The 11,542-nt window shown below is 43.3% G+C and overlaps 1 protein-coding gene across 3 annotated transcripts in view; it reads left to right on the top strand.

Moving 5' to 3' along the window:
- parp4 (poly (ADP-ribose) polymerase family, member 4) overlaps positions 1 to 11,542 on the top strand; it is a 55,262-nt gene that overhangs the window by 9,216 nt on the left and 34,504 nt on the right. For all 3 annotated transcript variants that reach the window (XM_014330878.1, XM_014330879.2, XM_042216552.1), the window contains 12 exons: positions 2,628 to 2,726; positions 3,314 to 3,497; positions 3,664 to 3,805; positions 4,651 to 4,793; positions 4,889 to 5,020; positions 5,633 to 5,719; positions 5,868 to 6,032; positions 6,113 to 6,159; positions 6,334 to 6,415; positions 7,234 to 7,371; positions 7,459 to 7,648; positions 7,925 to 7,995. In XM_014330878.1, coding sequence (XP_014186364.1) covers positions 2,628 to 2,726; positions 3,314 to 3,497; positions 3,664 to 3,805; positions 4,651 to 4,793; positions 4,889 to 5,020; positions 5,633 to 5,719; positions 5,868 to 6,032; positions 6,113 to 6,159; positions 6,334 to 6,415; positions 7,234 to 7,371; positions 7,459 to 7,648; positions 7,925 to 7,995 — 1,480 coding nt within the window. The remainder of the gene's footprint in view (positions 1 to 2,627; positions 2,727 to 3,313; positions 3,498 to 3,663; positions 3,806 to 4,650; positions 4,794 to 4,888; positions 5,021 to 5,632; positions 5,720 to 5,867; positions 6,033 to 6,112; positions 6,160 to 6,333; positions 6,416 to 7,233; positions 7,372 to 7,458; positions 7,649 to 7,924; positions 7,996 to 11,542) is intronic.

The following is an 11,542-nucleotide window of genomic DNA, read 5'->3' as shown; positions in this document are numbered from 1 at the left end:
CACACACACACACACACACACACACACACACACACACACACACACACACACACACACACACACATAGATGCGTCTTTGGGGAGGGGGCGACTTGTGGCCGTCACTATTTAATTTTATTCAACTTTTGGGGATAAAACACAACCGTGTGGACGTCTTAGTCCGTTTGCATGAACACGTTTGGTTTAATGTGTCGACCAATCAGATCAAAGACTGAAGGAAAAAACAAAGGTTTTCTGTATTTATTGTATTTCAATAAATACTCTGTGCTTGGTATTTACATGTAATCTAACTGATAAGCTACCAGGACATCTCTGCCTGTGTTCTGCTGCGAGTTCAGATCTGTGATTCTGTGTGGGAATAATGAATGGAAACTTAATGGGACAGAATCCCGTGTGCTTGGATTCTAAGAAGAGCAACAACAGCTTGCTGTCATGGTGTGTGTGCAGCAGGACTCAAGGTGCCAAAACTCAACTTTATTTGCTGGACAGGAAACGAAGAGGAAACTAACTAGGCTGGGGAAGATAACACGGCTTAACAGGCAGACAGAACTCACATGAGGATACAACACGACACAGAGCAACAAAAACACAGGGCTCGAATAAACACCGGAGCAATCGGGGAATGGGAGAGGGAAACACAGCTGGTACGAATCAGACCTAACGAGACAACAGAAGCAAAACCAACACGCTGCACACAGGACAGGGACTATCAAAATAAAACAGGAAACACAAAAACAAAACTTAAGGACTAAAATTACAGAACAAAGAACTACTAGAGCTCGAAATACAGAACCATAAACCAAAAGACTGGTAATGATAAACCACGATGAAAGCTCAATAATTATACCAAAATCAAAACACACGACCCAGGACTGTGACACTTTGGGTCACACCAAAGGTTTGTTGTCTGTTGTGAGACATGTCTCGCTTTTTAACCAGTTAGAGGAAAATGCGATTCGTCTTTAACCCTTTAGAGCCGATCGGAGCGGGCACGCTCTGTTTTGCGTAACTATTTTTAAATCCCGGTAGCACTGCAACCGCGTAAGCTAGCGCAATAATTTTTTTTGCATATGAAACCGGAGGAGTTGTACTTACATCTGATGCCATCAGCTTGTCCTCGGTCACAGTTTCCTTCCACATATAGCTTTGCAAAAACTGCATAAAAAGCGCTTGCAGCAACAAAAACATAATATTCCAGAAACTCGCTTTGCCAATCCGATCAGCTGTTTGTAACACTTCCTACGTCCATCAGCGCGAACTGTCGCATGACCGCATGACCTGCCCGAAACCGGAAGTGACGTCATTTTTTCGCGGAAATGTAGTTTGTTTTACCATCAGGGCCTCAGGGCCTATACTGGTGTTTTTAAAAGTTTTCTTTGACTTTATGACTTTCTGTGTCGTTTCTGGGATGCTTAGGACTCATATTGCACTGCTGGAAATAGTTTATTTTGATGCACATGCTGTTTTTTTGCAAATTTGCATTATAATATTTATTTTCGTTTTTCCTGCAGTGTATAGAAATTGGTATATTTCAAAAATAAAACTATGAAGACACTCAAAATAAATTTCCTGTGGTGGGAAACTAGTTTGTGCAACTTTTTTGTATTTACAGTTTTGAGGGATGAGCCTCTTAAATTTCTCTAACTAGAAATATATGTTAAAAAAACAAAAACGATTTTAAATTTTTTTGTAGTTTATTGCACTTCGTTGCAATTTATGTAATTACTATGCACTTAATGCAGACATGTTATTAAAATTTGGGCTATAATGGTTGTATTGACAATGCTCCCAAAAATGGCTCCACAGCATGTAAAAATATAATATAAGCTCTGGCGGACTTGGTTGTATGGCAGGTCTTAAAGGGTTAAGGACACTGACTGGCCAGGTGGATTTCAGCCAGACACCGTGTCTCTGGATGTTTAGTGTTTTATTTCTACAGCCCCAAATCACAACAACAGTCACCTGAAAATGTTGTTAGTGGTTTCACATTTATCATGTAGACAGATGTGCACGATGTGTTTATCACATCACTTTGAAACATGTCGTCTTTTCACTGTCCTCTCTCTTATTCTTTCACTTTAAATAAACATTATGTCCACAAATATTTGGACAGAGACAGGTTCGGTTTTTTATCACAATGAATTTGTAATGAAGTTCAGACTTTCAGCTTTCATTCAGAGGGTGGAACAAAAAGATGTGAGGAACACAATCTGATCATTTCAGGGGCTCAGACGTCATTGGACAAACGAAACAAGTGAAAGTAATTGTTGAAAAGCCTTTTCTGGCACTGACAGCCTGAAGTGTTCAATTCATGGACATCACCGGATGCGGAGCCTCCTCCTTTGTCATGCTGTGCCTTTACTGCAGCAGCTTTCAATCGCTGTTTGTTTGTGAGCCAAAGTCTTCAGCCAATGAAACGCTCAGCTGGGTTAAGATCAGCTGACTGACTTGGCCTTGGCTCTGGCTGTACGTCTTGTGTCCATCTGTATTAGGAAACGCCGTCCAATCGTTTAGCTCGATTTTAGCAGACCTCCTTTATTAACATAACGATATCTTTACTTTCATATGAATTGTGTGTCTTTAATGTCTGTAGTGAAACAGCAGCTGTGTTTGTGTCCTCCTCTTCAGTGGCCTGCTGCTGCCCCGTGTGGGAGTCGAGCACCACGGCATAGAAAGAACCGACGTCGGCAAACTGGGCGGTGGGATCTACTTTAGTGATTCCCTGAGGTTAGTCGAAAATCCCAATTTGACCAGTTTCTTTGTGTGTCTGACACATACGCTGCTGTGCAAAAGTCTTGAGCCGCCCCTCATTCATTGACATTTTGCCATTGAGTGAAAAGTGTGCAAACGTTGGTGGGAATACGACACATAAGGCAAGTATGAAGAACTAGTTCAAGGACGAGAGACGTGTTCCCGTTTTGTGTTACAATCTGGACACAAATCTGATGATTCCATTGATTTTGATTCCCAACACCACTGGCTGAACTCCGTGTTGCACCTCTCCCCCGACTACGTGCGCATCGGCAACGCTTTGAACCAGAACGTTCCAATTTGAATAAGATCATGAGACTTGTTGCCACTTGTTTTAACGTGGTCTTGTGTAATCTGCACGCCTCAGCATCTTCTCCTTGGTTCCCTACGAAGGACTGTGAGGTTCATACGCTGTGGAGTGTTTTCAGTCCTCTGGTTGTAGAGTTTCCTCTGAATGTAAAGCAAACACTGACCTGCAGTAATAAAAGCTTTCACTTGTTATTATTGGAGTTTTGATATCTCTGAACCAAGATGGCAGCAACAGTCACATTTTCCATCCACAGCACCAGTCTGAAATACTCCAAGCCCGGCGTGACGGATGGCTCCCGATTGTTGTTGGTGTGTGACGTTGCGTTGGGACGTTGCAGGCAGGTCTACAGGACGGACGTCCTGCTGAAGCAGGCTCCCGACGGATACGACAGCGTGCGCGGAGTCCGCCGCGCTCCAAACACTCCCTCTGAGTTTGAGGTACAGTAGGACTGTGTGAGCGTTTACATGCACAGATAAACAGACAGAAGAAAACACTTCCTGCCCATAAGCTGAATTATTGTTCTTTGCTGAATATTTAACTGTTGTCACACTAGGTTCACTCCACTAACGCACACAAACATACATCCACTCTTGTGTCCTCCAGGATGATGAGTATGTGGTATACAGTCCTGATCAGGTGAAACTCAAGTATGTGGTTCAGTTCAGCATCCAAGGAGACCAGCTAAAGGCCTTCACTCCTGCCGTGGACATGTCACCTGAGCTCTGTCTTCCTCGTTCTGCTGAAGGTGAGCACTGGACACCTGCGCCTTTGATCGGCTCTTATTTATGGCGATGAATGTGAGAGTACAGTGCGCTCAGCTTAGTGGTTGAAGTTGAGCTTTCATACGTTTTTACCCCTCAGCAGTAAAAGGCTCATGTGGTAGCATCATCACCAAGTTTATAATTCCAGTAAGCTGAGAATGAAATTTGAACCTCAAGTGCTAAAAATCATCAGTGACCCTTGACCTCAAGATCAAGTTCATAGGTCTGAAAACTCCAAAAGGAAGCCTCCCAGGATTATGACACTTACTCCATACTTGCATCTACTCACATTAAGCCCAGACTGATCCAAGTGGGGTTAACCAGTAACACCACCAGATGTAACATGTAGTGGAGCAAGCACTGCTGCACAGCTGTCTTTAAAGGTAAACGGTGACGTCATTCATTAGATGCAGCTTATAATTTACAGATGGACTCTTTTACTCAAAGCACTTTTTAGTTTATCGTAGAAAGACACAAAACCTTTGCATGTAGAGTTGGTGAAACTACACAACAACAGTTTTTTGTCAAGCTCTTCAAAGTGTTTGTTTGCACGTCCAGGATGTTGGTTGTGTCCCTGAGCTACAGGTTTGTTGCCATGCAGGCTGAGTCTAAAGAAGTGTCAAGATCCTGCTCCGGTGGCTTCGTCTATGTGAGAGGACTGTGTTTATTGGTCAGGATGGGACTGACAGTGTCTGAACAGCTATGAAATTAGTGGAAAACCTTTGTCAGCACGGTCTGCTAGGTGCAAATTATAATTATGAAGCTGAAAGATAGAAATGAAGCTAACCACGTCATTCTGCACTGTTTTGTCTCTTGTTTCTGTGTGTAGAGCTCAGTTTAGGCGATGATATGTTTGAAAGCAGTAAAAACCCCTTGGAAGAGGTGACCGCCGGACTGTTGGACAGCGCTGGTCAGCAGCTCCCTCTGCAGGCCGTTCATGTGAAGTGTAAACTGATGGATCTGCTTTCACAGGTAACGGTGGCACATCGAGTCTTTTCAGTGTTTTTCATTGTTAGCTTGCTGACATACGATTTGACATTTGATGTGATCGTCTGTGTCCTTGTTAGGTCATCATCTTCCAGAAATACACAAATATGAGCTCAGTGCCCATTGAGGCAAAGTATGTTTTCCCTCTAGATGATTCAGCTGCAGTGTGTGGGTTTGAAGCTTTCATCAACGGGAAGCATGTCGTGGGACAGGTAACGGAGCGTTATTCAAATACTGGTTCACCGTCTGAAAGTTTTCATTTCCTGTTTCTGTGAATTACAATATAAACACCTGTCAAACTCACTCTATCTGTCTGTCTGTCTGTGAAAATGTGACCAAAGCATAACAGGATCTTTTATTATTCCTGTTGTTGTTGTCAAAGCCCAGCAGTCTGTTGATAAAGCCCAGTACTCTGACGCTGGAGGGAGTAGAAAAGCATTCTTTAGTGTTTTCCACAAAGTTCTGCCAACATCGAGCCTTGAAGCAGCCGGGTTTGTAAAAGACTTCAGGCTGTGACTACATCACCCTTCAGCTCACTCGCTCTTTTGCTAGTTTGATCTATCAAAGGCAGCATTTAGGTTTATTTTGGACTTTGAAGTTCTCATGAGCTCATTGGCTAATGATTTGTGAGTCACAATTTGTTGACCAATAAGCATGTGGGTTCTCTCATTTCACAGTCATAGCCCTGTGCTCGTGACATTTGGATTCAAAAGATGAACGATGAATAGTAAAGCTGCTCAGTTTGAGGGTCTACGTCTATCGTGTATATAAAGCCTGTGCTGTTCAACACAACGTGAGCAAACCAATGGATGTTTGTTTCTCAGGTGAAGGAGAAAGAAAAAGCTCGCAAGGAGTACAAACAGGCTATTGAGAAAGGACATGGAGCTTATCTCATGGACCAGGATGCACCTGTACGTCTAAGCACACACACACACACACACACACACACACACACACACACACACATCATGCGGGTCCAGAGCTGTTTAGCGTCTCCTGGTGTTATGTAGGCCCTTTTAGCCGCCACTGGTTGTGATATGGTCTGTATCCTCACTGCAGGATGTGTTCACCATCAGTGTGGGTAACCTGCCCCCTGGTGCAACTGTCCTCATCAAAGTGACCTTTGTCTCCGAGCTGATCGTCAGGGACGGCACAATTCTCTTTTCCCTGCCCGGCAGCGTGGCTCCGTGGCAGGAGAGTGCAGCCCTCAACCAGACCACACAGGTAACAGAGATCCTGTCCAGCTCATGATTGAATCAGAGTTTGCTTTGATGACAAATATGACTTTAAACGTCACTCCACAGGTCCGTGTGGAGAAGGTGTGTGTAACTGATGAAGCTGCGAGTGTGAGGTGAGCGAAATGAAGCATTTCTGTTAACCAGTCAGCGTGAACCTCGTCTGCTCATATCCACCTCCAAACTGTTAAGAACTGAACAACAGCTTTGCAGTATTTACGGCTTCATTATTTTGTGTATCGTCATGTTTTTGGTTTGGGGTTGTTCAATCACTGTTCCTTTTCTCTCAGAGAGTTCACCTTGGACCTGTCAGCTGAAATGCCCTATGAGATCTCCAGCCTGCAATGTATCACTCACCAAATCAAGATGAAGGTCATTTGGCTTTTTATTTTACATTTAAGCAGTGAAACTGAATATTTTATTTACAAAAAATGTGTCCAAGTGGAAGACGGTAGATAATGAAAAGAAGAGGCCCCAGGACAGATCCCTGCACGCCTGCAACCAGAGGAAAGGGCTGAGAAGTGAAGGATTTAAGGCGAATAAACTGGGTGATTTAAACCTGGCTAGTGGGATATGGGAGAGACCGATGGAGGCGAGCCTACTGAGGAGAACTGAGTGAGAAATAGTATCAAAAGCAGCAGTCAGATCGAGAAGAATAAGAATGGAGAGTAAACCAGAGTCAGCTGCCACGAGAAGATCATTGGTTACTTTTATCAGCGCAGTTTCAATGCTGTGGGACGACGAAAACCAGACTGCAACTGTTCATGCAGATTATTATTAGTTACGTACGATCCAAATCTTTTGGAATTCAAGTCCCTCTGATCGAGCATGTGAACAAATGACAACCTGGCTGCATTTGGAATTGAATCAGAAGTCGTTAAAATGAATTCTGCTACTAGTAATAACAATAATAATTACAATCATTATTATACTTGATGCCGTTTGTTCTTTATTTACAGCTTTCCAAAACACCGTCATTCATTCTATTTAAAGATTTCGATTGTTAATATTTGTTTAATGTAACTCTATTTTAGTTGGAAATCATCCAGTCAAAGGAAGGCTGGGTGGACCATACCACTAATTGTTTTGCTGTTTTACCTCAAAGTTTAAACCAAACTGCTGTTTACAAATATGGATTTATTGCATGCAAACCAATCATTTTTTGCTCTTTAATGTTTGTGGTCATGTAGAAAACCGACTGTAAGGCAGTGGTGAGCGTGCTGCCAGGACAGATCATGGGTCCAGATGGATTCCAGCTGTCCATCATGCTGTCTGACGTCCACCTGCCCAGGATGTGGGTGGAGAAACACCCTGACAAGGACAGCCAGGTTTGTCTGTCGTTCTCTTTGTCTTCTCCTCCTGTCACTCTAAAAATGCTGCTTTTTTGTTCAGCCATCTCCTTTCCGTCCCTTTAGGCCTGCATGTTGGTTTTCTATCCAGACTTTGAGGTCAGCTCCAGTTCAGACGCAGATGAAGTCATCCTGCTGTTGGACACATCCGAGTCCATGAAGGGAGAGTCTCTCCGCTCGGCCCGCAGAATCGCCCTGCAGATTCTCAAAAGCCTGGATCGCAGCCAGAGACTCAATGTCGTTTTGTTTGGAACAGGTCGGTTTGTGCTTGCAGCCTGAGGCAGCTTTTAGGCTAACATTTAAAAAGTGTTAGCTCAACTCAACCTGAAGGATGTGAATAACAAGAGCAGCACGTCTTTCTGTGAGCAAACATGTGTCACTCACAAGAGTTTCATTTACAGTTTGTCATATTTGCATTTTTCCCACACAATACTTGGATGAAGCTGTTAATCACATATTACTGAGGAAACCCCGCAAATGCTTGCTGTAGCCAGTGGTAGCTTTCTTAACTTTTACTGTGTTTGCCTTTCAGATCACACAGAAGCTTTCCTAACAGTGACGCCACTTGGTGAAGTTTATGAAGAAGCCCAGAGATTCATCAAGGTCAGTTATAAATCTGCTGTGCTCTTATAGCTCCGGGTACCGAGTAGCATGGCTGCATGCTGCTCTATTTGTTCTATTCTTATCTTAGCAGGTACGCTAACACTAGCTAACATGATCCAGAAAAAGCCCTTCTTTCACCTCAGCCCTAAAAGGCTGATGGGGTTTTGTCACCACCCAAGTTTGTGAATGTGATAACTTGAGAACGAAGCCATGTAGGATTTTCAAATTCTTACTATAGGTGTATCTACCAACAGTGTCAGACATGTTTGAATCTTAGTGACCATGATCTGAAGGTCAGAGGTCGACTGTTCTGAAAATCTTCAATTCAGTTTTATTTATACAGCACCAAATCACAACAAAAGTCCCTCAAGGCGCTTTATGTTTTACAGTAGATACAGAGAAAAAGCCAACAATCATATGACCCCCTTTGAGCACTTTGGCGACAGTGGGAAGGAAAAACTCCCTTTTAACAGGAAGAAACCTCCAGCAGAACCAGGCTCAGGGAGGGGCGGAGCCATCTGCTGCGATTGGTTGGGGTGAGAGAAGGAAGACAGGATAAAGACATGCTGTGGACGAGAGACAGAGGTTAATAACAGATATGATTCAATGCAGAGAGGTCTGTTAACACATAGTGAGTGAAGAAGGTGACTGGAAACTTAACTTGTGACACATCAAACTTATTGGTAATGTCACAAGAAAAACAATGGTGTGCTTGGTTTCAACGTAACTTTATTCTGTCATGAGTTATTTACAAGTTTCTGACCACTTGTAAAATGTGTTCAATGTGCTGCCCATTGTGTTGGATTGTCAATGCAACCCTCTTCTCCCACTCTTCACACACTGATAGCAACACCGCAGGAGAAATGCCAGCACAGGCATCCAGTATCTGTAGTTTCAGGTGCTGCACATCTCGTATCTTCACACCATAGACAATTGCCTTCAGATGACCCCAAAGATAAAAGTCTAAGGGGGTCAGATCGGGAGACCTTGGATTCAACTGGCCCACGACAACCAATCCACTTTCCAGGAAACTGTTCATCTAGGAATGCTTGGACCTGGCACCCATAATGTGGTGGTGCACCATCCTGCTGGAAAAACTCAGGGAACGTGCCAGCTTCAGTGCATAAAGAGGGAAACACATCATCATGTAGCAATTTCAAATATCCAGTGGCCTTGAGGTTTCCATTGATGAAGAATGGACCCACTATCGTTGTACCCCATATACCACACCAAACCATCACTTTTGTTGGTCCAACAGTCTTGGAGGGATCCATCCAGTGTTGGTTAGTGTCAGACCAATAGCGGTGGTTTTGTTTGTTAACGTCACCATTCACATAAAAGTTTGCCTCATCACTGAACAAAATCTTCTGCGTGAACTGAGGGTCCTGTTCCAATTTTTGTTTTGCCCATTCTGCAAATTCTGTGCACCGATCTGGGTCATCCTCGTTGAGATGCTGCAGTAGCTGGAGTTTGTAAGGGTGCCATTTGTGAGTAGCACTACTGCGCATATTACTTTGTACATTTACACTACTCGGGTCACTTGTTTACTTGCACTGCTGTGACAATACACTGGGGTGCTAATATGGCACAAGACACTTTAACATTGTATTCACACAATGTACATTTTCAGATTTTGAATTTAAAATTTCCACATTTTTTCTATTTAATTAATTTATTGTATATATTGTCTTTTTGCACAGTCGAAGGAGAGTTCAGGACACATTTCACTGTGTTGCACTCGTATGACTCTGCATATAACAAATAAAGAGCCTTGAATCTTGATGTAAGGAGCAAAAGACCGGGACTGAGCTCTTGGCAACGCAGGAAACTGAGCTACTGACTGTAGTGACGTTTATGGGTGAAGTTGAGCAGCTGACTGAGCTAATATCTGAGTTTCATGCTGAGCTGGCAGCTCTGAGTGCTCTGGCCACAACTCAGCGCTCCCTAAATCAGAGTGCTCTAATTCAGCACGTGCGATTTCAAAGTCCACTAAAAAAGCTACACAGTCCGCTGAATTAGCTCACTTGATCCCCTCGCCAAGGTCGAAGGCGGCAGTTCCAGAACCATGTTCAGCCTCAGTTACTAACTTTAGAGCAGCCTGGTTAACAGCCACACAAACAGTCTGAGAATGCACAGCCTGTTAATGGGCTCTAGTTTAAACACTCCAGGCTCACAATGAGCACAAGAAAAATAGTTTCCATCACTCCCTGAACACTCCTGCCCAGAATGAATAGTCACTGTTTCAGCAGGTAATGACAAAATGCCTCGGTTACTCACAACAGCTTCACAATTAGCAACTACAGGGACGGCTGACAGTGAACTAACAGTCTCCAGGCCCACTGGCCCAGAGAAACCCACAGTGGACAGGTTAGACAAAACCTTTCTCTCTACTTTCAGCTGGCTTAGCATTGCTAGTGAGTGGGGAAGAAACGGCCTTCATCTTGTTAATAGCAAGTGGCGTTACAACTATAGTGGAGTCTGAGTTACTCACTGTGCTGACTAGCACTGCTGGTCCTTTGTCTGCTGACTCAGCAGACGTTGAAGGAGTGAGAAAAGATGGGGTAGGGTGCCGATGGCGAGGAAGCCTTCTTCCCTGAAGTGGAGGGTCCAACAAGTGAGCAGCAAACGACGGTGGAGAAACTGTCCGCCTATGAAGAAAAACCAGGCAACAAGAGCTCCCAGGGAGCAGGGTTTTAATAGTTTTGCAATTTTCATTAGTTTTTATTTTTATTTAGTTTTGACTTCAGATTTTCAATTTTATATCAGTTTTAATTCGTTTTTACCAATTGTTTGCTAGTTCAGTTTAGTTTTTATTTTTTTGAAAATCCTTAGTTTCAGTTTAGTTTTGATTAGTTTCAGTTATAGTTTCAGCTGTGTTTGCAATAATTAAGTGCAACAAAATCCCAGTTTCATCATATCAGTCATGCTCTTCTGCTTATCCTTGGGTATGTTGCTATTCCAGCTACCATAGCCTGCACCCTGCACAGGTCGCCTGTCTGTCGCAGGGCTAACACGCAGAGACAGACAACTCACATTCCCACCTATGGGTTCTTTAAATAAATAAATAAATACATAAATAAATAAATAAATAAAGGCAGATGAACAACCATTGATACCAGGCAACTATAAAATGCCTTGGCCCCAATGAGACTATTAACTCTCGCAGCACCGGGTGTTCGTAATTTTGGTTCAAGTGAATTGATAAACTTTGTGAAGGCAATTGACTCACACAGTTGTGTAGATGTCCCCGTCCTGTTGTCTCGGGATGCATCACGCTGCCTTGCCTGGGATTAGCTTCTGTTTTCTGGGGATGAGGGTTGAGTGTGCTCCCTTCTCAAGGTAAGCTAGGTTAGCCTTCTTGTGTGAGCTTTTCAAGTGCACTTTAAGGTTTGTGGGATTTTTTCGTTTCATAAATGTCCCTCATAATTTGTCTCTTTCCACTACAAGACACTTGCTTTATCCAAAACACAGTCATATTCAAAGTAATCCCAAATTGGACTCTGGCGCTTTCTCCCGACTTTTCCTGACATGATTCTGCGCGTGGACG

This window comes from Haplochromis burtoni, unplaced genomic scaffold, assembly GCF_018398535.1.
Source record: "Haplochromis burtoni strain Fernald_Lab_line unplaced genomic scaffold, NCSU_Asbu1 Contig_1109, whole genome shotgun sequence".
Classification (NCBI taxonomy): Eukaryota; Metazoa; Chordata; class Actinopteri; order Cichliformes; family Cichlidae; genus Haplochromis; species Haplochromis burtoni.
The sequence above is the reverse complement of the archived record's forward strand: the minus strand, read 5'-3'. Positions and strand labels throughout refer to the sequence as shown.